This window comes from Gasterosteus aculeatus, chromosome 20 (assembly GCF_964276395.1).
Source record: "Gasterosteus aculeatus chromosome 20, fGasAcu3.hap1.1, whole genome shotgun sequence".
Classification (NCBI taxonomy): domain Eukaryota; kingdom Metazoa; phylum Chordata; class Actinopteri; order Perciformes; family Gasterosteidae; genus Gasterosteus; species Gasterosteus aculeatus.
The window spans coordinates 7,485,484-7,511,612 of record NC_135707.1 but is presented as its reverse complement, the minus strand read 5'-3'; the positions used below and the strand labels follow the sequence as shown (position 1 = coordinate 7,511,612).

General features: G+C 47.7%; 2 protein-coding genes and 1 long non-coding RNA gene across 10 annotated transcripts; 1 reads left to right on the top strand and 2 right to left on the bottom strand.

Annotated features, from left to right (window-relative positions):
• The first annotated feature begins 242 nt into the window (after positions 1-242).
• On the top strand, positions 243-5,561 carry khdc4 (KH domain containing 4, pre-mRNA splicing factor). Of its 3 annotated transcripts, none has more exons than XR_013453696.1 (14): positions 243-484; positions 793-970; positions 1,110-1,238; positions 1,334-1,413; positions 1,501-1,553; positions 1,656-1,831; positions 1,945-2,156; positions 2,305-2,365; positions 2,478-2,538; positions 2,654-2,931; positions 3,013-3,171; positions 3,737-3,818; positions 3,905-3,999; positions 4,796-5,561. XR_013453696.1 is itself a non-coding variant. In XM_078094849.1 (14 exons), the coding sequence occupies exons 1-14, from the start codon at positions 456-458 to the stop codon at positions 5,026-5,028; spliced, it is 1,854 nt and encodes a 617-aa protein (XP_077950975.1). In that variant the 5' UTR covers positions 327-455; the 3' UTR covers positions 5,029-5,561. The 3 variants fall into 3 exon arrangements, 2 of the variants coding, with proteins under 2 accessions (XP_077950974.1, XP_077950975.1); XM_078094849.1 differs by having other exon boundaries at positions 327-484; positions 3,709-3,818; XM_078094848.1 differs by lacking the exon at positions 4,796-5,561 and having other exon boundaries at positions 246-484; positions 3,905-4,065.
• Positions 5,562-5,754: 193 nt separating this feature from the next.
• LOC144389567 (uncharacterized) lies at positions 5,755-7,361 on the bottom strand. Its single transcript, XR_013453697.1, has 4 exons — positions 7,195-7,361; positions 7,016-7,108; positions 6,743-6,885; positions 5,755-6,649 (listed from the first exon to the last, which is right to left on the bottom strand). It is a non-coding gene; the product is annotated as an uncharacterized LOC144389567 (long non-coding RNA).
• Positions 7,362-8,948: 1,587 nt separating this feature from the next.
• On the bottom strand, positions 8,949-25,596 carry zbtb7b (zinc finger and BTB domain containing 7B). 6 transcript variants are annotated; one of them, XM_040166153.2, is made up of 6 exons: positions 25,028-25,167; positions 24,690-24,753; positions 23,681-23,805; positions 23,247-23,352; positions 12,394-13,463; positions 8,949-12,274 (listed from the first exon to the last, which is right to left on the bottom strand). In XM_040166153.2, exons 4-6 carry the CDS (start codon positions 23,346-23,348, stop codon positions 11,665-11,667), a joined length of 1,782 nt encoding a protein of 593 aa, XP_040022087.2. In that variant the 5' UTR covers positions 23,349-23,352; positions 23,681-23,805; positions 24,690-24,753; positions 25,028-25,167; the 3' UTR covers positions 8,949-11,664. The 6 variants fall into 6 exon arrangements, with proteins under 6 accessions (XP_040022087.2, XP_040022085.2, XP_077950973.1 ...); XM_040166151.2 differs by lacking the exon at positions 24,690-24,753 and having other exon boundaries at positions 25,028-25,484; XM_078094847.1 differs by lacking the exons at positions 24,690-24,753; positions 25,028-25,167 and adding an exon at positions 24,477-24,615.
• Positions 25,597-26,129: the final 533 nt, after the last annotated feature.

The window sequence follows — 26,129 nt, the reverse complement described above, 5'->3', positions numbered from 1 at the left end:
GTCACCTGGTAAGTGGTTGAGTTTGAGAAGCCTGCGAGGGCTTTAAATTGTGTAAATATGAATGGGACAGCACTTTGCGGCCACATGTCACGTCACCATGGCAACGTCAAAAAATGTGATTGAGAATTGAGGGAATTTATTGCATACTTTCCACTCTCTGGTTGTAACGTCTCTCAGGCTGTTTCCTCGTAATTTAAAATAAATAAAATGTTTAATGTGAACCAAACTTAAACCCTCGCGGAGTCAGAAGCTTAGAAGCGCGCCCCCGTAAAGATGCACAAAGGCGCGCGGCTCGGCGTCGCCCCCGTGTGGCGAGTCACCGTAACACCACCAACGTTAAATCAACCGGAGACGGAAACAGCGTTACGCAGCAGAGCCGAGCAGGAGTCGGTGAGGGAGGCTTTTCACCGCGATTCCAACACCGAGAGGAACTATTTCCACCCGCTAAGACATTGATGTCATATTGTGGAACCCAAAACGGCGGGTGAGTGTTTGGAAACGGGCGGTTTTATGCGCCCCCGCGTGGTATTTTACGTCGCAGTTTCAGGTCCTTTCGTTTAGCCTGCTAGCTAACCAACGTCATAATCATGTAATCATGGCGGACTGTTTCTGGCTGCTGCTCCGCAACGGTTCCTCTCGTTTATTCTTATGACAACGTTGTGCGTGTTAGAAGCGCGATCGCCATAAGCGCACATCAACAACAAAAACAACAGTCGGCGAGGTGACGTCACACCTATAAGTTGTCTCAGCCGTGTCCTTCTTGTCCCCATTGCCCCCCCTCGCCTCTTTCAGCCGCCGCAGCAAATGGGACCAGCCCGGGCCCGGCTCCGGTGGGACGAGGGAGGCTGAAGCTGCACCCACGGGGGCTCTGGATGCTGCAGCCGCGGTGGCCGCCAAGATCAACGCAATGCTGGTGGCCAAGGGCAAGCTGAAACCCTCGCAAATAGGCGTCCCGGGACCCCCGGACAAGGTGACGAGGAGCGGCATGTTGCAATGGCTGGGCAGTCCCTCGACCGACTCCGATGAAGGACCCGTCGCGCTGTTTGATCGAGCTGGCGTTTTGATATCTGACACTGAAATGGTACTGCTTCATCTGTTGCTTCCCTCAGGTCGTATGCCTTGGGAAGCCTCCGGCGCTGGCGAAGGCCAAAGACGACCTGGTGGTGGCCGAGGTGGAGATCAACGACGTGCCGATCACCTGTCGCAATCTGTTGACGCGCGGGCAGACGCAGGACGAGGTCCGTCGGCGATGGGCGGACGATCGTGTCTCGCGGAGTTGAGTTCATCGCGGGCCTCCCGGAGTGTTTGACAGTTCTCGCTTGTCTGTCTGCAGATCAGCAAAGTGAGCGGCGCTGCGGTTTCGACCAGAGGGCGATACATGGCGTCGGAGGAGAAGGGCAAAGCGCTTCCAGGGTGACTTCTGCCGCCTCTGACAACAAACGCTGATCACTGCTGACCCGGTGCTTTTGTTAACGCATCTTTTCTGCTCTCCCCTGGCAGGGACCGGCCTCTGTATCTGCACGTCCAAGGACAGACCAGAGAGCTCGTCGACAGTCCGTACTTTCTCCGATGTTTTTTTTTTTTTTTATGTCAATGTTTAATGTCTTTGTATATCGTGCGATTGAACTTATGGTGTTTCATCCCTCGCTCTAAAGGGGCAGTTAATCGAATCAAGGAGATCATAACCAACGGTGTGGTGAAGGCCGCGACGGCCTCGTCTTCATCACCTTTCTCCCCCGGCGGTGCCTCAGTCACAGTTTACCAGCAGCATAACCCCCCTCCTCCCTCACTGCCCCCCATGACCCACCACAGACCACACTTTCAGTCCGGAGTGAGACTTTTATATCGTATTCCATCATTTAAATAAAACACAAAGTGTTACTGATCTACACTATTTCTCCTTATCGTCGTGTTACTGACGTTGGGTCTTTTTCCTTTTCCTAGATGCATTATGTACAAGATAAGATCTTTGTGGGGCTGGAGCACGCCATCCTGGGGTTTGTCGTCAAAGAGCGGGTCGAGGGCCCCGGCTGTTCATACCTGCAGCACATTCAGGCCGAGACCGGGGCCAAGGTCTTCCTCAGAGGGAAAGGATCCGGCTGTTTGGAGCCGGCCTCTGGCAGGGAGGCCTTTGAACCCATGTACATTTACATCAGGTGGGTGTCGTCCTACGAATCAAGAGCCGCTGCTTCTCATGAGATTATCCCCGTTAATGTGTTAACTAGTAATAGACAAACTAGCCACAAAGGCTTTCGCAGCATTGTGGTCTCCGAAGAACTAAATGACGTCTGCCCCCCCCTCCAGTCACCCTAAACCAGAAGGACTTGCAGCGGCAAAAATCTTATGCGAGAACCTGCTTCAGACAGTGAGTGGTTTGTTCTGAGCAGTTTAACCACAGTTGAATTTGACTACCCACAATAGTACGTTTTCCTAGTTCCCACTAATGAGCCTTCTGTACAATGTTCCTCCCTCTCTAGGTCCATGCCGAGTATTCCCGCTTCCTCAACCAGATGAGCTCAATGATGCCCACACAACAAGGTACAATACGGTCGCCTTTTCTTTTTCCGTGCTTAAGATTCATCACTGGAGTTATCAGCGCCGTCGATCGCAGAGCCCGACTTGTTCTGTTTTCTCTATCCCCTCCCTTCTGCAGGTTTCGCACTGCCCCCCGTGGTGAACGGCATGCCGCCGCCCCCGCCGCCGCCGCCGCAGCCTCCCTACTACCCGCCTGTCGGCTACCAGCCGGGCTACGCGTTACCCGTCCCGCCGCCTCAGCCGCAACCCGTCTCCCTGCCGTACAGCGTCCCGCCTCCCATCCATCCCACGGTACCCGTAGGTGTGCTTCCCCAATTCTCCCTCCCCCCCGCCCCCGCTCACACCCTCGCCCCGACGCCAGCTCCTCCCGCCCCTCCGTCAGGCACGATGCCCCAGGTAGGACCGGGCCGTTAAATCCACACGTGTGCGGCACGCCAAAAACGATAATACTCACTGTGTGTCCTTCCGTCCTCGCAGCCTCTTCCCCCTGTACCTTTTCCTTCATCAGCTGCAGCTCCCCCGAAAGCGCCAACTCCCGCTGCCGCCGCCGCCGCCGCCGCAGTCGTACCTCCACAGAAAAGACGCTTCACAGAGGAGGTGCCAGACGAGAGGACAAGCGGCCTGCTGGGATACCAGGTGATAACAGCCCTTCCGCCAGTAGCCCTCATCATTAGTCAGGTTATTATTTACCCCTCCCTTCCCTTCCCTTCACCCAGTCCTTTGCCTTTTTGCTTTTTCCACCGAGGCCTTTTCCCGATTGCAGCGTGTGACGAGTGACTGTGCTTCATCAGCCATTTCCATCCTTAGCTGCTCGATTACTTCCCCGTTTAGGATTTTTGTTCTAAAAATCATCCTTCCTTCAAACGTTTTGAGAACACTGGTTGCGACGGCATGTCATGCTGTTTCCCGTCGCCGCTGTTGTTCACAGTTTACCCGTGTCTTTTCTCCTGGGAATAGGGACATTCAGAAAAGGGTATTCTTGATACTGATAAGCTCAAGTATCGCTCATAGTTGCTGGGGGAATTGTCAGGCTTGTGGTAAGCTATTTACAAGGAGAGTTTCCGCTTGCTTTGGTGCTAATAGTTTTTAAAATAGTCTTAGCTAAGCTAGTGTTAGGACAGGGTTTAGTGGAGGATGTGTGCTAATTGCGCCTGTGTGTTTTTCTGCTCATAGCATGGACCCATTCATATGACTAATTTAGGTGCAGGCTTCCCAGTGGGCAGCCCAGAGGCTACAGGACCCCCTCCACAGAGTTCCTCTGGCCCGCCGAGTGAGAGGGACAGGTAACACAGAGTTCTGTTACATCTGTTAAATGAAATATTGATAGCGTGCGAGGGCCAGCGGGCGAATAACTCCCGTTTGTTTGCAGTTTCTCCAGTAGGCAGCTGATGCCTCCGCCTCTGCTGCCTGCGAACGGAGTGAGACCCAAGATGGAGGAGAGAAGGGCAACTCAAGGCCCCGTGGGTAAGGGCATTAACCTGTGGCCTGTTAAATCCCTGCTCAATCCTCACGCTGCAGGTTGTGCCTGTGCCCATTAACAGCTCAGCCTGGATCTATTCACAGCCAATAGCAAGCGCTGCAAAGAGTAGAATAAAAATCCACCACACTGTCAAACTGATTCACTGGAGGTTGAAGAGGTATATCTTTTAGATGCAGGCCAACGAACACCTCATTGGTTTTGAGTAATGAATTGTTTCTCGGCAGATAAGAAAGGAACTGGCACACATTCGGCTTCAAACCCCCCCAGATACTGACGCGCAGCTTTGACTCAACATCCTTTCGTGTGTTGTTTATCTGATGCACTGAGTCCACCTTGCCGTCCCGTTCTGATGACATCATCAGTTTGGTTGTCTTTGTTTGCTTTTCCTCACTAACGAGAATCTCTCCTGTTTTTGTGTTTTTCTCTTTTTCTCTGTGTTTTTCTTCTCTTCCATGTGTCTCTGGGGTGATGCTGGATTCTGATTGGGGGTGGGGCACGACTCGTGACGCTGTCCTCACGCTCGATTGGACGGCCATAATACTGTTGCTCCCCACCAACCAATGGCTGCTTTCAAATGGCCGCCCTCCCCCCTCCTCAAACTATGATTTGAATCTATTAACTATTTGTTTCTCCCAATATGTGTTACAAATAATGAACTCAAACCGGTCCTATTTGAAATACGTTGCCGCTGTGGTTTTGTTTTGTTTTTCCTCTCCCATTCTCCCCAAATGTTCCCTCTCTTGTTTCTGTCCGTGTGCTTCCCCCTTTTTCTTCTTTCAGAGCCCTCAATGAAGCGATTGAAAACTGGTTTGGTGGCGTACACCGGCGACTCCTCCGACGAAGAGGAAGACCACTCTGCCTCCAAAGCCTCGGGGCCAGGTAACCCTGGGGCGGCTCCCCCCACCTCCAGCTCCTCGCGCTGGACACAGGGCTATCGCTGCCCTCCTCCACTCCCCTCTCGCGCTAAAGCGCAGCCACAGGCGCAGCCCATGCCCTTCTGGATGGCACCGTAAAGCAGGGGGGAGGAAAAAGAAATCCAAACTCTCCCCTCGGTGCTGTGAGATGTCAAACTGAGCCTGCGTTTCTTTTCTCCCATCACTCATCACATGGACGACTCTTAACAGCTACGTGTTGATTGCAGCATAATCTCAGTGCTTTGGTCCAAAAAGACATGCTAACGTTTTGGAAAACTACCTTTCGTGTTTCTTTTGGTGCACACGTTGTAGTTTTGAGGGTGAACATATGCAGGACTGACACTCAAGCTATTTTGTGGATGTTTAAATGGTCAAATGAGCAACATTCTGCCTCCAGTTTTATTTGGAACGGTTTGAAAACAAATGCCAGGTGAAGTGTTTGAATATTGTGTTGTTGTAAAAACAATATCACCAGACAGTGATCACTGACCACTTTTTGATTAAACCCCAAGTACAGCTTTTGTCCCCTTTCCTATTGTTATCTTTTTGTACAGATCATCTCCCATTAATATGTAGCTAACCTACTGGATTTATTCATGCTTTCATGAATTAAATAAATTTAATTTATTGAAGTGTTTGAGCTTGTGATTCTTCCTATATTTTACCCTTTTTAAGTCTGTTTCATCACAAACAAGTCGGTCACATATGCTAATTAGCGTTAACAGCTCTGCGTGCCAAACAGCAGAGTGGATTCAGGGACCCTGTGCAGAATTCATGACTTAAACATTCAAAACTTTTGAAGAACGTGATGCCTGTAAAAGTTTTGCTTTAGATCGTTTAAGTTTAATTTCAAGCGGTAACACTTTGCATTCTTAATCAGAGAGCCTTCATCTCTTCAACAAACTGTAGCACTTAAATTGTACTTCTAATGGCTCTTATCTATAGCAAATTGTACATTGGCTTGTTTCTTTCTCTTCTGAGTTTGTTCCTTATGGTTGAATGCACTTATTGTAAGTCACTTTGGATAAAAGTGTCAGCTAAATGACATGTAATGTAGTGGTATAGTTTCAGTACAGCGACTGTTGGGGGGTCGCCGTGGCGCGCTGGGAACCACAAGGTTGGTGGTTTGAGTCCTGGCTGCCCCATGTCCCATGTTGAAGTGTCCCTGAGCAAAACACCTAACCCCTAATTGCTCCTACCGGGTACAAGCCCAGGGGCCCAGAGTGTCACGTGGGCTGCTACCATTATGAAAAGTGGTACACAAAGTGATACAAAACAACTACTAAGACGCACAAAAGTAATATAGAAAAGGGGAAAACATCTTTAAAGTGTGTGTGTGTCTTGCTCTGATGTAGCCTGTTTAATGTCTCTCATAAACTGTCCATGCTGTCTTGTGAGGGGTAAATGCATCATGCAGTTCCTCACCCTCCCTGCAGGGAGCGCACTGGCCAGAGCTCTCATGTTTGTAGAACTCGACGGCTCTGATCAGTCTGGAGGAAAAAATATTAATCTCCTTCAAAACTAAAAAAAAGCTGCAATGTATTTTCACATCTTTCAGGGATCTGAAGTATGATGGCAGCTGTTCCCAGCGTAGTCTCTGCATGGACCAGGTCATCAAAATCCATCAAAACATTGTCGCACACGTGCTGAGGGATGATGGGAGTGAACGACCCCCCTGGGATCACTCCCAACAGACTGTCCCAGCCGTCCCTCACTCCTCCTACACCAATCACACAAGAGGAGAGAGGAAGTCATAAAGTCAACCAGCATCAACACAGCAGTGGACTGTAAACACACACACGCACGCACACACCTGCGTGTCTCTCTATTAGCTCCCGCAGAGGATTAGACATCTCTTCCACCACCGTGCAAACCAAGTGCCGCCTCGACGACAGATCGCAGTCGCCATGGCAACCGTCTCCACATTGGAGTCGGTCGTTGGGCATCCAAACACACCTTGAGGTAGAGAGAGAGAGAGAGAGAGAGAGAGAGAGAGTGGTGATTACAACACAACCCCTATATTGAAGTTTCTTATAAACCACAAGTGACCCCAGTAGGAAACCTGATGTGCGAGTGCTTTACCTACGTCAGCAGGAAACGGCGGCTTGAGTCTGGGTTTTCCTTGTTTGCCCTCAAGAGATTCGATGAGGGCTGTGTCCTCCTCGCAGACGTAGCCCCCCTGCATCACAAACACGTCAACAGACAGCATGAAGCACACCACACCTACGGATCGACAAGTCACCCGTTGGGGCCTTTTGCGCGTACCTGTAGTGTGGAGGACTCGTTGTGAAACTCTCCTCTGATGTAGATGTAAGCAGCACGAGCTGCTCGTGGCGATCCGGCAGCCGTCTATTAACTTAAGAGGGTCGTGACACAATATGTCGCGGTCTACAATGTTCCAGGTTCCCTCTCGTCAGCGTTCACCACCAGGTCTAAGGACACAAGGAAGTAAGGAAACACTTGATACACCGAGGTTACACCGCCAGAAAGCTAATGAAAGACAGGTGTAACTGGTCACAATAGTTGCATAAAAATAAGAGATGGAATCGCATAAGGACTGAAATGTAAAGTTGATACAAATCGGAGCAATTTTAAAATCACCACTGAACGTTCAAACAAATAATCTGTGTGTGACACGTCACAAAACCAAATTAAAACAGAAAATGACATTGAAGTAATTAGCCCGTTGGGTCTCACGCGACATCTTGAAAACACTTTTTGCAAAATAAATACATTTTTACGTAACATGAAATTGGTATATTTAAAATACGACAACATGCAACACACTTTTAAACTTTTGATTAAATACAGCCTAACCCTTTAATACTTTAGTTATCAAACACTATCAAAAATGAAAACTATTGTCATAAACGGAACTATGCATAAGGCTTATGCCTGTACCATCTTCATATAGAACAGTCTGAAAAGCCCCAAAAACAATTGTCCCAAAACAGTTCATCAAAGAATGTCATATTGTTTATCTCTGTTGAGGAATCTCCTTATTTTAGGAACCTGCTGCACGTAAAAACAACTTGTACTTGAAGCTAAAGAAGCAGGCGGCGTGATGGGCCTGCTACCTGCGCCTGGGCTGCACTGCTGTGGGTGAGACGCGCAGTGAGATGAAGAGCCAGAGCGGCCCGCAGCATCCCGCCGGAGACGCGCACCTCCAGCCCGCTTCAAAGCCCGTTCACACTCCGGAGCCGTCGCCGTTGGGCTTCTTGTGGAATCTAATCGATTTTCGAAACAGAGCTTCAGTGTGGGCCTGCTGGGTCGGATTAATTAGAAGCTGAGAGGATTAACCAACAAGACCACGTCACATCCTATCCCAGCTTCCCGTGAGACTCCCCAAAATGCACCCGACCCATCACAGGTCACCAATAGACTGACTGTGTGAATGATTCACTGGCTTATAAATGGATTGTAACCACTAATTCTATCAAAGGCCCAAAAACTAGTCATTGATTAACTGATTTGGCGCAGGCATTTTCACTCTTCATAAGGGAAAAGCACAGGTTTTGTTAATAACTTTAATGATGGTTCTGTTTCATTCAAGTGACCCCAAGTGGGCCACATTTACAGTTCAATGAAGCCGCCATGATGAGTTATTAGCATTACGACATGGTCAGATTCTTCCCGCTTGTATACAAAAACATATGGAGCCGTAATACACTTATAGTGCGTGAATCCCAATATCCACACGATTTAGTATGCCAGAAAAACGGCATCAAAGACTGCATGATTTTGTGGCACTTCTGACGCAGTCATTTGTGCAGCGGATTTCTCAGTTGCCACATGTTGTACACTGAGAAGCTGCAGGATGCGCCAAGAGTGTGTCCACGATTAGGTTTGGTAAAGTTTATTTGAAAGAACATCAGATTTAAAGAGTCATATTATATAAACTTGACTGTTAATGTGAAATGTCCAACTCCTCCGTAAAAATGTTAACAATTACCAAAAGTTTACAGAACCCCTTGAAAAGTTGTTTTTGTAATGCAAACCAATAACACACATTGAAAATATCAAGCTTAGATATGTTTATTTATTTTCTTTACATTAACTGAAAACAAATGATGTGAAAATGAATTCATATCTCTGAGAAGGTTCCACTAAAAACGGAAAGACAATTATGTATCCCTGAAAGTGGGGTCTCTACGCAGACTGGACCCCGCACCCCGTCACCAAAGCCAAGAAAACAAACCGCTCACATAGAAACACAAACTTCACAGCTGGCATCCGCTAACCCTCATTCATCCACAAAGCTCCGACCAGGAGCACAAACGCCCTTCATGAGCGAGAAGAGCGAGCGTCACACTGCCAATCCAGCAGGACTGGTTCCAGTAAGACCAGTAGTTTAAGGACAGGCCCATTATTTCCCTAGATAGGGTTAATTCATTTGGTTCTCAACGGTTAAACCGTATGAGATCTAAAAAAAATCGCTAATTTTTCATTCATGTGCAAATACAAGAATCACAGAAACTTTGAGACATATTTCAACTTATTGTTATAAATTTGTTTTTCATATTTGTACATTTTCATATTATTGATGTAATTTTTACTATTTTACCTAGTTTATTGTCAAAGTCAAATTTCTTGGATGTGCAAACACTATATATTAATATATAAACCATTTCCGATTCAGATATTTAAACTACCGGCCTTACTCTCGCATGAAGAGCGCCAATCACCCGACAGCACCAAACACTTGCTTCCCGTTTACATTTTTTGTATAAATCACTTAGTGCATTGCTCAAGATTTCCTGAGAGTAGTTGCAGCACACACAAAAAAGAAAGTCTAAGGCAACTTCATCCCAATATATATTATATTGACTAATAATTCTGTACTATTATGCAGGAGGAAGAGTATTCAATGTATGCAGGTTTTAAGAAGAATCTCTATCACAATCTTAAACGTTATCGAGTGAGTTAATGGATTAGATATGGAAGGTCAGAGGTCAGACAAAACGGCTCGGAGCTCTCAAATCTCATCGTGCAATCAAACTACAAATAAAAAATAAAAAAAGAAGATACACAACAAGAAGCACACAAGGCCAGACCAGCGTGGCTGCTCGAGCACGTCCTGACTGCATGGGTTTCAAACGAATGGGGAATAAAAAGACAACTGCCGTTGTTTAAAGCCGTTGATGATTGCATCACGCCCTGCGAAAGGCCTTCACGTACTGGTCTTGGGAAAGCACGACGAAACTAAAACGAGTTTTTGGTCAAAGATAGATTTACCTCAAAAGGATGATGGCCCCGTTAGACACGGCGGTGGCCGCTCTATGAGAACTGCCACGTTAACATGCGATACAGTACTAAACATGTTAAATTAACAAAAGAAAAGCGCACCGAAAATGTGTGTTCCAGTTACATCAAAAGGTTATAAACCCTCAGACTTTTTGCTTGCTCAATTCCCTTCTCTTTACCCCGGATGGAATGTGCCTTTATTATTGCAGTACCTGACAGCGTTTAATGTGCAAAGAATGCATTCGAGGAAGAATCGGCAAAAGACGACAAGAGGCCCATAAAAAAGGCGGTAAGTTACGGGGAGATGTGGAGTCAGAACCTTTAGCGCAATGCAGTTTTTTTATTAAGATCTGTCTCCCCTCCTTGGATTTGGTCTCACGAAAGAGTTTCAGCAGAAGAACCATAATAAATAACAATAAATAAATAAGTACAGAAAAGGGAGGGGTGGCATCTCATTCAGCCCCTCACCTTTTTGCCCCTTTTTCTATTTTTCTTTCTTTTCAAACAAGAAACCGAATGAGCGCATTGGAAGACTGACATCCACAGCCTTTGGTGAAAAGAATAAATTGTCCTCAACACAATCAACAACTCATTGACCCGGACTTTGTCACTTTTGGTCAGGCGTTTAACACAGAGGCTCAGAAACACTCACACATGGAAGCAGACTCTTTCTCATGGCTATCAAAACCGTCGGGAAGAATCTCCTCTTCAAACCAAACATTGGCTACCAGTCGCCTCTCTTTTCTCCTGTGAACTTAACCTTAAGAAAACAGTTCAACTAAAATTCTTTGGTTCAAGCACCAAATCAAAGCAGAGATTTACCACTAAGAAGAAAAGACACAACGAACATTATTGCTTTGAACGCACAGAATGAGTTTGACTACACTGCGTTTCCACCGATAACCACCAGAGGGCAGCAGGCGCGCAAACTCACTGTTGGGATCTAAGTTATACGACTTCTGAATTGCACCTGAATCAATACATTTATGTTGTAACTACAATCTGACATCTTCAAAAATCCCCTGCATGATGCAGGTCTAAATTTTAGTTTGCATAGTGAAAAGCATCCCAGTTACCGCACACGCACAACCAGCTAGAAAAAAAATCAAACCAAACAGCTCAAAACTGAAATACATCAAATGAGACAACAAACGAGAAAACAAATCTAAAAGGACAGAATCAAATAAAAACGCAAAGAGCCACAAGACAAACATTTAAAATATCTAAGAAAACCCGTTTTCCATTTTTTTCCTTTTAATATCATTTAGCTGTATTTATTTTTGTAAGCGCTCTATGTGGGAGCAGCAGGTCCTCGGTCCCGCCACCTGAGTGAGATGTTTTTTTACTGTGGACTCTCAGAACACACACACACACACACACACACACACACACACACACACACACACACACACACACACACACACACACACACACACACACACACACACACACACACACACACACACACACACACACACACACACACATTTTCTATTCCTCTTCTTCCACTCCAATTTCTTCTTCCCCTTCCTCAGCCCATCGGTCACGCTGCGCGGCTCCGCCTGGATCTTCTCCGTCCTCCTCCCGGCCGCCCCGCAGCTCCAGATCTCGCAGGAAGAGCTCGGGGTAGCCGGCCAGCCTGTGAGGCCCGAGCTGGGCCAAGGCCTGCAGGGCGAAGGATCGCTCCCTCTCCAGGTCGCCCGAAAACATAAGCTGGGGGCCGACGCGTGATCCACTCCCCACGTCCAGCGCCGCGTGAGGGAAGAACGCAGAGGAGTGCGCCTGTAAGGACGAGGCCTCCAGAGGGTCGGGCTGCTCCCTCCCGCTTTCGTCGCCTCGCTCGTCCTCCCCGAGCTCGGCCCCCCGCCTGGGGCGGCGCGTGCGCAGCTCCAGGCAGCTGTGTCCCTTGCGGTGGCGCTGGAGGTGGTCCTCTCGGGCGAAGGCCTTGTGGCAGAGCGGGCACTCGAAGGGCCTCGCCCCGCTGTGGAGGGACAGGTGGTTCTTCAGGTCGTACGAGTGGAGGAACCGAGCGGGGCAGTGGGGGCAGGGGTAAGGACGCTCGCCTGTGTGTTTCCTCATGTGGATCTTCAACTTGTCATTCCTAATGGTGGGGGAAAGGGGGGAGAGGGGGGGGTGGAGGAGGGAGGAAAAGTGATTAATAAGACAAAAATACGTCACACGGTTTTCTTTGCGCATGTTAAACGTGAGAGGCTTCTGTACCGCGTGAAACGAACTCCACAGGCAGAGCACTGGAAGGGCTTCTCCCCGGTGTGCGTCCTCATGTGTCGGGGCAGTTTTCCCGCTCCGTGGATGATCTTCTGACAGACGGGGCACTGCTGGGGCGTCTGGGACTTCCTCTTCCTCCCGCCTCCTGCCGCCGAGGCCGCGGCTCCTCCTTCGTCGGCCGCAGAGGGTACCGGGGGGCTCTCCATTAGCGCGCCGTCGTCCACGAAACCCTCCGTGTCCTCGTCCTCCGACAGCTTGTCGATCGAGGGCGGGGCCGCGGGCGGGCGGGGGGCGCCGCGGGGGCGCTCGTGCAGCCAGTGGAGGAGCCCCCCGTTTAGCTTGGCCCTTTTCCCCGGCTTCCTGACCCCCCTGGGGTCTCCGTTCTGATGGGGTGTGACGCGGAGCTCCTCCTGCTCGGGGCTGGGAGGCCGGGTGGGCGGCAGGGAGCGCAGGCTCTCGGGTGAAGGGGGAGGGTGCGAGGCGGGAGAAGCAGGCGGCGGGTTGAAAACCGAGGGGTCGACGTGATGCGAGGAGACTTTCCTCATCTTCTTTTTGTCCATCTTCCTTCGGGAGCCCCTCTCGGCCACCCTCTCTCCCCCCGCCGCCGTCCGCTCGGTGGCTGCGTTGTGGCCCCGCTGCTCTTCGGCCGTCTCCTCCGTCTCCCCCAGGATGTCCTTGCACGCGTCGGCCACACACTTAATGCCCAGAAGCTGCGCCCCTCGCAGCACGTCTCTCATCGCGGAGCTGGGGATGGTCAGAGTGGCGGTGTAGGCAAACTCCAGCAGGGCTTTTAGCGCGGCGGGCGCCACGCAGTCCAGCTGGCACACGCTGAAGCCTCTGCCGCCCTCGCAGCCGCCCTCCTCCCCCGCGAACAGCCCGCGGAAGTAGACGCTGACGGCGGCCATGACGGAGCGGTGAGTCAGGTAGTGCTGCCCGCGGGACGTCAGGGTGAGGTCGCAGAGGAGGCCCGTCCGCCTCTGGTCATTTAGGTGGGACAAGAGCTCATTGCTGTGCTCCGGGAAGGGGATCCCAATCAGACCGTCCTCTCCTGGAGACATTGCCACCTGCGGGAAAGAAAAAAAAGGAGGCGCGGGTGAGTGGAGGGAATGAGGCGTGAGATTTGTGCCGTTCACAATCAGCGTTTAAAAGAATCATCTTTTTCAATTAATTCCATCAGCCACACAAATCTGCCTTTGCGGTTCCTAACATTTAAAGATTCTTCTTCTAACCGAGTAAATCTTTGTTCTTTCACGTGAGGGACAATCTCAACCGGGCTTAGCAACAATTTCCCCCCCTCGTACTTTCTCTCCAGAGTACTAAATCAGGCGGCGGCGACTCTGCCTGTGAGATGGGGGTTGGGGCACCGGAAGACAAATGCGATAAGACGACGGAGACAGCAGAAGCGGCAAAATATAACAGCATGACGGAATAATCAATCATTTGAACAGAGAGGGGGGGAGAGAGAGAAGCTAAAAACAAATGATCAATATCAATGACGTGGAGAGGATGCAGCATTATGCAATGCACGGCCGGTGCTGTGGCCAAAAGGCAGCCGGTGAATTCCTGTGTAAAACCTTTGTGGCATTTGCTGTTTGATTAGAATACCTGGAGAAGACCGAGAGGGACAAATGGAGGAGAGAGAGAAGAAAGGAAACTCAGTTGAGTTATTGGGGAGGAAGTTACAGCGACTGTGGGGGGAACGAAGAAAGAACCAGTGAAAGAATGAGGAAGGAAGAAAAGGCAAGATAATAACTAGAAATCATCAGGACGACTTAAGTAAAAGTGCGTCATTTACAAACGGGAAGCGCCGCATAGAACTCATTCATTTCAATCACTCGTCTTTTTACAACTGGAACATTTGTCGACGTGGAGGTATGACGGTTGGCTTGAAAGTGAAATAGGTCGGTAATGAGACCCAACAACTCCCTTCGTTGACTCCCTAAGCTCCCGCTTCACCCTGTCCACACTGTACTTGCTCAACAATATCCCTCACACACACACACCTGAGCAGACCAGATTTTCCACAAACAACTCACCCTCCAGACCCAACCCCCCCCGCCCTTCATATCCCTCCCATAGAAACTGGAAGCCCCCTGGCCGTCCAATAACAGTGTTCACACAGTGCCCAGAGGGCTCTGCACAACGACGGTACATCCACCTGACTAACCTGCTCCAGAACACACCCTATTAAACACACACACACGCACGCAGTGGGCCGATCTGAGGCTCCCCCTCCCACTATTGTTGGATTTAACCTGTTCTGTGATGATCCTTAACGCCAGCCTTTTTTTTTTTCAAACACATACTTGTGGTTATTCACTCCACCCCTTCATCTAATGAAATGATTACCACTCACCACTTCACCGACTTTTCCCACTGCGCACATATACGTCAAACCTCCAAAGAAGTACCCGAATGTTCAGCCTACCTTCTCCGTCTTCATGGGCATGGGGACAGTCAGCCGGAGACGAGGCATCGCGTGTCTCGCGGCATCCATCTTTCCGTGCTTTACAACTCTTCTCCTTCTCCGGTCTTCTAAACCCACTTCTTACCCCCCCCTCTCTTTGTATTTCCTCCAATCCTTAGATGTTTCACTTAAAGAAAGAGCGATCTCTCAGTCAGAAGTCGGGTTATTGTGCCCATCCTTGGGGATGTCTACCTCTTTCGCACAGTGTGTCACTCAATCTCCTTCCGGTTGTATCAAAAAAAAAAAAAAAGGGTTCGCAGTGACGGAGGTAGATTCAGAGATACCCCTCCCACCCCAGGTCGCCTACGCGCCCGCGCCCCCCCTCCCTCTCCAAAACCCAACGGCCCATTTTCCGAAAACTTTCCGATAAACACCATCTCCTCGTCGAACGTCTCCCTGTGTAGAAGGGGCCCGACAGGTGAGGGAGTCTAACAAATAACCTTCAGGTATCGAACCAAACACGTAAAATAACCTGGTTCGGCAGGAAGGAAACCACCGCGTGCGACCCAGGCACCTCAGAAATACCAATTTTGAGTGTCAAAGTTGAACAATCATGTAAGAACCAAAATCATATTGCCATTATGAGTCATATTACCACCAGGAACCAACATTCAGGTTGGTACGATATGAGAGTTAAACCACACTGCTGCAGAAGCTATCAAATAAAACAATTCAAAAACACCCGTAGCAGATATTTACTGTTATTTGTGAGCCAAAGCAGTGTCATAGGAGTGAGGGAGTTAAGGGGCATGTGTTTGCTTGGTCTCTTGCACACAAACACACAACATCCGATTTACATCAACAGACATGTTAATAGATCAAATAGTTTTGCCAGGGAGGACCATCGCCTGTTTTCTGTCCTATATGACAATAAACTGAATATCTTTGGATTTGGGGTTGGACTAAACAAGATGGCTTAAGAAAATTGTGATTGCCGCTTTTTCAGTATTTCCTAAAATTGGATCGACAAATGTTGAACGTAGAAAATAACGTCTGGCTGAATTGTTTGTTGTCGCCCTGCATAATAAACAAATGCATAAAGACGTGCGGGTAAAAACATCCCATGACCTTGCATGCGTAGAGTCGGTCTCAGCGCAGGAAGAAGCGACAACGGACCCGCATTTCTCATTCTCACGTCGCTTAAATGCATCCACAGGAAAACTGCAAATAATTGTCATGTGCAGAAATATACAATATGTCCTGTTTTGCTCCAATTTCCAAAATCCCTCATTGAGCAAAATGTCACTAACACACCAACCGCACAAATCTCAAGCAAAGCGGCGCAGACAAGCGAGACGTGAAGGGGTTTGAGGAAAGGCACACAGACATGTACGTCGAATTTCCGGCGCAGGGGATAAAAAAAAGAAAAGAAAAAGCATTAGGTTGATTGTTCGAGCTTGTTATTTTAGGCCTATTCCTTCGAACACAGGCGCGTTCGGAAATAATAACATTGTAGAGAAGTTACAATGATTCCCATCAGTTTTCTGTCTGCTAGTGAGTCACTTAACACGGAGACACACACACACACACACACGTGCACGCACGCACACACAGTTTTTCAAAATAAACGACGTTGGGTTACAAGCCCATTCAACTAAGATCTTGAACAATAATTACTGTTACATTGCACATTTACGTTTATTCATGTTGATGTGAGATCCGTACCTGGAGTAAATAACGGTTTGCCTTTAGGTGTGTCACCTAAAGTCGTCTGTACGTACAACCACAAAAAAGCACGAAAGAGATTTTCATCTCAAGTAAATCTGCCATTTGATCACTTTTTATGCATTTAACGCTACAGATGTTGAGCTATTATCTTTTCAACTTTCAGCTCTTTCCTCTTTGTTTCTTGATCTCACCTCCTACTCTTCTCATCGAGAGTGGAGGCCTTCACCTCCTCTGCAACTCTACGGTTTCCTCATCCCTCGCTTTCATTATGTGCACACTCTTCCTCTCTTAACAACAAGGAGTATTCGTAACTCGATTAAAAAAACAAACAAACACCAATATCATCTGGACACTTTCTATGATCCGACTGCCAGGACAAGTGTCCCAAACCGAAGCAAACAACGCAGTAGAGATAAAAAGACTTAACATGGAACATGTAGAGAATCCATCAAGGATGGGGGGTTTTATACTTATGAGGAAATGGAAACATAAATCCTCCATTACAGTCCACTTCCACCCCTCAGTGCAACTCGTTTGACACCAATATGGTCAGAGGCCAGGAAAATGACAGCAGCAGGATTGAACAAACCTGCACGCAGCGATTTATACTTCGGTATAAAAGCAGGTTGCAGTATGCGTCGCCTATATCATGAGATCCCTCTGCTCACACTGAGTTCTGTGACGACTGCAACCAGAACGGCTGGTGTTATTTTTAGGGCTCTTACTTTCCGTTAAAAAGTTGTGCGTTTTCCCAGTGCAGCTCAATTATAACAGACTCCAGCGCTAAAAGGGGGAAAATATGACTTTATACTATTAACAGAAAACTGTGGTTGAGAAGGAGAAATGCTTTATGAATTCTGATGTCAGATGTTTTCCAATGGGCCCGTTTGTGACTCTGTGACTCTGAGTGTGTGTGTGTGTGTGCGTGCACCGGTACGCTGGGTTGCATGTGTTGTGGCAGCTTTCTCAGTTCTCACAGTACTTAAACAAGAGTTTAACAACGTGAAATCATTAAGTGAAAGGTAAGCGTCAAATACTAATGCAGATGTAATTAAATATAGCAACATTATTTTGTTTTTCGTCGAAAATGTTCTGTTATAAATAGCCTGAAAGGAGATACATCCCTGAACGTTAAGGGAGCTTAAATACATACTACAAAAAAACTACAAATGAGGAGCAGTACGTTCTATACGGCAAATGCGAGGAAGCGTTTTCATAAATCTAAAATTCGGAGAGGTTATTCATAACCACAACATTACGACGCACAACTACCACAGTGAGAGAAAAACGAAAACGCGTTGAAACACACGGAAAGTAAGACACAAGCTCATACCGTATCTCCTCCACACAACCGCCTTCCTCTCCCCACTCGTCTTCTGTCTGACTGACGGATTTTAAGGGTTAAAACCCTTTTTACACGTCACTTATTTGGGGTAGTGAGTGCGATGCTGGGACACCTTCTGTGAGGAAGAGGGGAGGAGGAAACGTGGGGGAAGAGGAGACGGGAGCACACACACGTCTGCTGAACCCAAGGGGCCCAACTGAGCCCTCTCACGGGAATGTGTGGGGGGGGGCAACGTTACACGCAACGCCGGAATAACGTCCGTGTCCTCTCATGAAACGTCTCTCGTCTCTGCCGGCAGATAAAACACCAGCTCCGCTGGTCGTGCGTCCCAACAGTCCCCTCTGAACTGGACATTTGCATTCCGCCGGGAGATATAAAAGCAGATGCAACCGGGGGGAGAATTTGAATCTGCATTTGAATTTGCCAAAGACCAGACTTGAGACGGCATCGCGATAAATACAGCGATCGCGCCCTGTCGCGACATAAAGACAAATGTAAAGATCAATTTAAAAAGAAGAAGATGTTCGGTGGGCTGATGATCCTCCGCAAAACGTCAGGCTTTTGTTCACGAAAGACCCTAAAACCAAGCCTCCCTCTGTTGTTACAGTAAGTGGGGCATTAGGATGTGCGCGTGTGCGGACGCATGCGCATGTCGTAGTCCAAGTTCCAAGTGCGCATTACATTATTTATATGGCTGGCAGAGCGGAGGCCCTCATCATCATTCGCCCTCACACACACACACACACACACCACAAGCTCTCCACTGCGAGCTGCTGCAGCACCTGAGAACCAAAGTGAGGATTATCGGCCCGTCTGCACACATTAGGGTGCACAGGTACGCTTTGTCCCCCGTAAAAAAGTCACCCACGTGGGACATGAGGTTTAAGTAGATAAGAAGGAAACACATGGGGGCCATCAATCATCACGATTCTGTTAATGGTTGAATGGAATGAGTTTATTTAAATTTTGGGGCACAGATATTGGAGCTCTTATGAAAGATTGTTTCTCAATTGACAACTTCAACTAGACTTTAATGGTTAAATGACAGCAGACAACCGTCATATTTTACTTAGATTAAGCCTTTGGAACCAGTAAACAAATCCCTATACGGTTCTGTGTCTATATATAAAATCATCCAGGTTTATGTGTAACCCTACAATTTTTCATTTTTTTTTATAAAGATACTGAGAAAGACACATCTGTTAAGGATTATTCACCCACTTTTTTATCTTTATACAATATACATTTATCTTTAATTCTGAAGTGGATTTTTTGTAATTTGTGTAAAATACAGTAACACCTCTGCCTCGTTTTTATCACTGCGAAAGCATGAAAGCTAAATAAATAAATCTGAGGTTGGAAAGAGGAAAAGATTTGAGAAGAGACAACAAAAGGAAAATGAGGGAGGTATGTTTTCTAAAAACACACATGTTCTTAGAAATCACGCAAGAAAAAGGAGGTATGGGGGAGGACAAACACATGAGAGTGAGCGAACGGGGGCGTAGAGAGATATTCTAAGAGATAAAGCCTACAAGAGGGGAGGTTAAGACAGGAAAATCTAGTCCTGGCCTCGAATAATCTGTTTTAGCGAGGAGACATGAAACAAGAGGAGACAAGAGTTGAGTTACAAGGGGAGAGGAAGGGGGGAGACAAAAAAAAAAAAAGAGAAGGGAGAAAAGCAGTGACACGACGACTGGGAGATGAAACACGTGCAAGCAGTCACAGGAAGTAGCAAGAGATCTCGCAGGTGTGTGTGCGCGTGCGTGCAGTGCAGATGTGCGAGGGAGGGATGTGGTGGAAGCCACCTGTCATTAGCATCGGCAAAAGCATAATCCAGAGTCACTCTGCATGGAGAAACATTTTATTTCAAAGTTTGCCGTGGGGAATATTTATGCTAAAGAATGGTCAATAAAGTCACTTCAAAGTCAGACTTTCCATCAATGCCAACATCGCACTCCTTCAAAATATGATATAAATATATAATTTGTATTTTTAAATAAGGTTCTAATGATCTTGTTTTGCAAATTTGATGAAGCTGTGAAAGAGAAGTAAAACTCTGCTTTTGTTGAATAGAAGAAAAAAAACAATTACATATTCAGCCGCACTGTCCCTTTAACTTTTTTTTCACAAATTGTTTGTATTTAAAGCAATAGTAAGGGAAATGTTTTGCAATTGGGTTATGTAATTAGTTGCAAAGTTACTCATTTATATTTTCCTTTTCTATTATTTTTCATTATTATTATTATTATTATTAGTTCAGGGAATGATGGTAAAATGATATAAGGGATGTTTGACACCAAATTTTAATCAAATATTAATAAAAAATGAATAGAATTATTTTATAACTCTTTGGAGATGTTTAGAAGTATGTTGTTATGTGTGGTGGGCTGATGCTTAGTTTCTTGATGTATATTCAAGTAGCGCTCTACCTGACCAGTATGTCAACTCCTGTATATTGACCCAGATATAAACTTATATATTATTTATTTTTATAATATCAAATGAAATACAGTATTTTTTTTTCTATGCATGTGTCTTAAATTGCCCCATTACAGACTGGGGGTCTCAACAACTGCTGCTGCTGCTTTCCTACAGAAAATACCTCCCGCTTCAGAGGAAGATATTGCGAAAGAACTGGACAGACACACACAAGCACCCTCACGCATACACACACAGAAAACGTGAAATGTCGCAAAACTAACTGATCCTGATCAGTTTCCTCTTCCTGTGTGTCAGTAAAGATGGTCAAACACTTGAACAGATGGAAAGATAAAAGCGAAGAAAAAACGCAGAGAAACAGCCCTGACATAAAAAAAGAAAAGAAAAGCAGGAACCGAAATATAATTAAAAAGGGTCCTTTGACGCAGACACAAGTAAAAAGATGATCTAATGACATGAGTGAAACATGTGTCAGCTTCCTGGTAATTCAGCTTAAGGCGCGTAATGGTGGCGGGGGGGGGATGGTTTGTTTTTCCTGTGACTCCAGTCCATGAATTATTTCATAACTTCTGAATAACTCCGATACGATCCTATGCGCACAACAGCTTCGGGGGTCAAGAGTGTAAGCGGCCAGACAACCACAAGACAAGAGGTAAAACTACCCGATAACTTCTCTGCCAGAAATCTAAACACTACTCCACACTTTGTATGACGGATGTTCAAAAAGCGTTTCTTGTAGGAAATAATAGAAGAGAAGGAATAAAACATATACACGCACACACACACAAAACCCCAAAATATGTACATTTTATTACAAAATTTGAACAACAACCACTTTTCCAAAGAGGATGGCAGGCAGCCCTTTTGGGAATAAAAAGCCTCCACCGCTGGAGTTCCCCCTTGAACAATGCACATAAAAAGGGGTCAGTTCCAAGTGCAATGACTCCTTCTGCTTGCGGATGTTTGTTCTCACTTTCCCTGAAGTGTTGTCTCACTGCACCTATTTATGATAACCGCCCGCTCATTGCAGAGAGAAACAATTGCACCATTACTAGAAGAGCTGAATCACGATCACTCCTTCAGTCTAGTGCTTCTTTTTCTCAAGACACTTTTTTCTCTTCTCTGACTCTTTACCAAGAATAAGAAGAAGAGTCACAGCCACCCGTGGATTGGTTAACGCCGCGCGGCGTGGGATGCGAGGCCGGTGGTCGAGAGCGAGGGAAGGCTTGTCAAATGCTACAGAAACTCATGACTGAAAAGAGGAAATGGCAGATACATAACTTCCTCTATTGACAAAGATCGAGTGGGGGCAAGAATCAACTGTACCAGCGGCAGACTGGATTACGGACAAAGTGCAGTCACCCCGGTGCCATTCGCGGCCTCGATGTGGGGAAAAAACCTGTCGACATGGTGAAAACGCACCACTCGCGGCGCGAGGACGATGGGACACGCTCATAGATTACGCACATCTTCAAATAAATGCGACTCGATCGCAGACAAACAAATCCACCCACTGGTGCAAAATACTGTTCTTTTTCCAAACCATACACTTGCATTGGATGACACATCGGTCTGAGGTAAGAGGTCTGCTTGTTTGTTGCATGAACAAAGTAAGACGCAGGAATAGAGAGTTTCTCAGAATACAAGGTGGTTGCAGGGGTGAGACACCTTCAGTTATTAGGGACATAGAAAGCAGCCTTTCGACTCGGCCTCCCCCGTTCGGTTTCTCTCTTCCCACCTTCCACCCACTGGGCTGGTTTGTAGCAGACTGAAAGAACCATGTATGAAAAGGGGGAATTTAGAAGGGTTCACATGCCCTGATTAAAACATTTCCCGGAACTGTGCATATGCATGTTTCTACATGTGTGCCTTTAATAAAAGTGTGTATGTGTGTGTGTGTGTGCCTCGTCCGACAGACCACTTAATACCACTTCCCCCTACCCACCAGATCTCACACACACACACACACACACACACACACACGGTTGTCACTAGTTTAGCAAAGCCAAGGTCACATGATATGTCACACCACCTAGCCCACCACACCCACACACAGAAAAAATCTCTACTGAAATAAAATAGAAGCGCCAACGACTTTAAGTCACATTCGACCCTCTCTATGGTGAGAAGACCTGTCAGTAATCAATGCATCCAGTGTGGTTAGAGATTCTATTAGTAGTCAAATTAAGTCTAACTCCAGCTATAATTATATACACACACACACTCACAAAAAAATTTAAATTATATTCTTGAGAGCAGTTAGAGCATAATTATTATTACAGCGTACAATCTTCTCAGCAAGTATAGTAATTTGAAACGCAATATCAGAAATATGTATTCCTCGTGGTCTAGTTGCAAGTCCTATGACGTCTTATGATCTCTAATCAAGTAGGTTTTTTGTTACATGAATCATAAATATTATTAATACTCCCTGCAATTGTATTTGAACTAGAAGCTGTTTTAACTATCCGGCTTTGCTTTAACCAAAAACATCAGAAAATGTTTGTGTTTTCGGCATCGGAGAAATGGTCCTAGCTGTTACCCAACATCAAACAACACCTCCATAACTCCTCCACAGCAGAGTTCCATTGTGGTGATTGTATCAAACACTGAAAAACCTATAAACACCATCGGCCCATTTGGAGCACAACGGTGTATTTTTTTGTCATCCTTCCCTCTCGTTCTCTAAAAGCCGATTGCAGCACACCAGCTAGGAGTTGACTTCCAGGTTGCCTATAAAATATTCAAAAGTTTGACCACTTTATTGAGCTCATATTTATTGCAAAGACAATGACGCTTACAAGTATTCTCCTCTTCAGCCACCCCCCCGACAGCAAGGCCACACTCGAGCGTGGTCCTTCGACTATGAAGACAAACCCCTTAAATACCACCAGTGGGACCACTACAGGTCCACGAGTTAGATCCTACCTCAGGTCCATAAACCCAGGAGAAGATTGGTGCCCGACTCCTTCTCCCTCTCGCTCGTCCCCCTCCTCTTCGGTCCTTCGCTTGAAGGTCAGCAGAGGTCATACACCTGAAAGAAAATGCACACAACGTAAACAAATGAACTGAGTCAGGCCTTCATGTAGGAGACATGATGAACCAGCTTTCTTCTCTTGTTGGAAAACCGGTTAGATTTATTTACAGTGCATGCACACAATTATGCACACAATTTAAGGTGGACGGGGGGCAGGGGGGGTAAAAGAGCAGAAAGAAAAAGATGCCTATAGAAACCGACCGCTTCCTACTTTGACTTCTTCAGAAAACAAATTCTCCAACAGTCAGTGAGTCTCTCTCACACACACACACACACACACACAATACTATTACTGCTGCACGGTTATGATTTCCACATAACTCACACAAATATTTTCAAAACGTTGTGGCAACGAGGTGGAGCGCTCCTCTCCAGGGCAGATTCAGACTGAACACACGGCCGTGCAGCTTCACGCGTGGAGACCAGAGATTTCAGCTACAAGACGCACGCCTGCAGAAAGCAGAGCGGGACGGAGGTCTCGTCAGGACAGCCGGGGAGATAAAGCACAGATGTCCAATTATGTTGCAGACAAAGCTCAGGGCAAACAGAGCCGGCATTTAGAATTTATTTAAGAACCGTGATGCCTCCTCCATATGTGGAGTCATCCCATTACGAAAAAAAGCATTAGACGCCCACTCACATTATGGCGCGCACGCACACACACAAGGAAACCAATCTCTGAAACTGGTCTCCTCTTGGTTCGCCAGCTCAGGCCGCATGGACGACGGTGCCCCCCCCCTTCTGAGGCCCCCCAAAAAGAAGAAGCTCCAACGCTTTGAGAGTAGAGAGCAAGAAGGCATCAACTAGCGTTACCTGCATGCACGGTTGCAGATTCAACCAAACGGAGTGCGGCCCAAGACGGGGAGAAACAAAACCCAGAGACCGGTCGGGCCTGTCGGGCCGGTCTGTCAGAGGGGCGAGCCAGCCGACATATCTGCCTCTGTAATCACCCACGAGCCCACTCGCATGACAGCTCTCCCACACCCTCAGAAACCTCAAGCCAACGCACACGCACACACACACAAACACACACACACATCCTACTGTAACAGTCACGGGATTAGAATAAAACACTGGGTGCGCCACCAGAGGGGGGCGGGGGAGGTGATTAACAGACCCACCGGGAGGGAGATCATTGGGTGCCAGAGGCTAAAGGAACCAACAGATCCACCGCGTGCCCGTGAAGCGGCGCAGAGGAGGCAGGTAACGTGCGTGAGAGCAGGTTGGGTTTTGGATGTCAGCCGGTGTTCTCGGCTATAATTAGCAGACGAGCCTCCAGAAATGTACCCGCCGACCCTGGACACACTCTCTCTCTCTCTCTCTCTCTCTCTCACCTGGCCGACAAGAACAAATCACACAGCGGCTGCAGCACCTCCTGCAACAAATAAGAAAAACACACTACCACACCACCTACGTGTCACTTTGTGCATCCCGTTTGTGTAATAAATGGGAATGAACGTCGACGGGGAGTTAGCCTGCCAGTGACGTAGATAGTCCTCCGGTGACCCCGGTCGGGGGGGGAGGAGGGGGGGGACCGGCGCTATCGAGAGCAAACTGTCACTTCGCCTACATCGCAGACAACGTATAGGATGCGTGTGTGTGTGTGTGTGTGTGTGTTGCGGTATGTGTGTTGTTCGCAGGTGAATCGACGGCGTAGAGGGGAAGCGGTTACCTGAGCGCCGGTGTGTCACCTGCTCGAACTCGTCGCCTCCCACCTGACCGGCCACCACACTTCCTGGATTATCCCGTCCCACCCCGACTAGTTCTTCTTCTTCTTTTTTCAGTCCTCGCGGCTCTTGTCTTCTCTTTTGCGTCGGGGGGGAGATAGAGAGGGAGGGGAGGGGGGGGGGGTCCTTCCGTCCTCCCGTCCTCGGCTCGACACCTGCGAGTTTTTAATCTCAGATCGTGCGTCAGCGTTTTTTCTTTTTTTTCTCTACTTGATTCGGGGACCTCTCGTCTCTGCGGACCGCCGGCGCTCTGGGCTGCTGTGACATTTCTCTCTCCCCCCCCACACACACACACCCGCCGCCACCACCTCCCGCCCGCCCCCTTCGCTGGTCCACTCCGACTCCCAGCTCCTTCTTTCTGAGAACCAGGAAGCGGCTTTGCCCTACTTACACCCAGCCGCGGATTGGCTCTGGCAGGGCTGGAGAGGAGACCGCCGGGGTGGGTTAGGGCAGATGGGAGGGAGGGAGAGACTAGGACGAGGCGGGGGGGGGGGGAGAGGGGTCCGGCTCCGATGTGATAGGCCGAAAGCGGTGTCCGTCGCCGCGGCGGAGGGAGGGGAGAGGTGTGCAATGTTTGGAGACCCCGCTCCTCCTCCTCCTCCTCCTCCTCCTCCCCCCTCCCTCGGGCTCCACCGCGCACGGGGCGCGCAGTGAAGATAACTGCCCACCTGCCTGTTTTCAATTCACTGTGTACCCCCCCCCCTCCCCCGGGCCTATTGCGCTAAATGAAAGGCGCGCAGAGGATGTGCGCATCCCGCGTGAAACAGCGGCCAAAAGGGCAAAAGCCGGGGACTTTCTTCAATGACTTGTAGTGAAACGGTGAATCACAGAGTCGTCCATGGTTTTCTGAGTTGAAGAATACAGATGGTTGAACTATTTTCCAGCGAGAGAAAGGTGACACAGACACTAAACCGCAGCCCTCATTTCCCTTGAGAATAAAAAAAAAGTTAAAAAAACGCAACTTTGAACGCGTATCTTTCTCCTATTTGAAGTGGTGAGGGTATGGGAATCACCTCGCTTTTAAAAAAATCAGCTCCATGTGTGTGT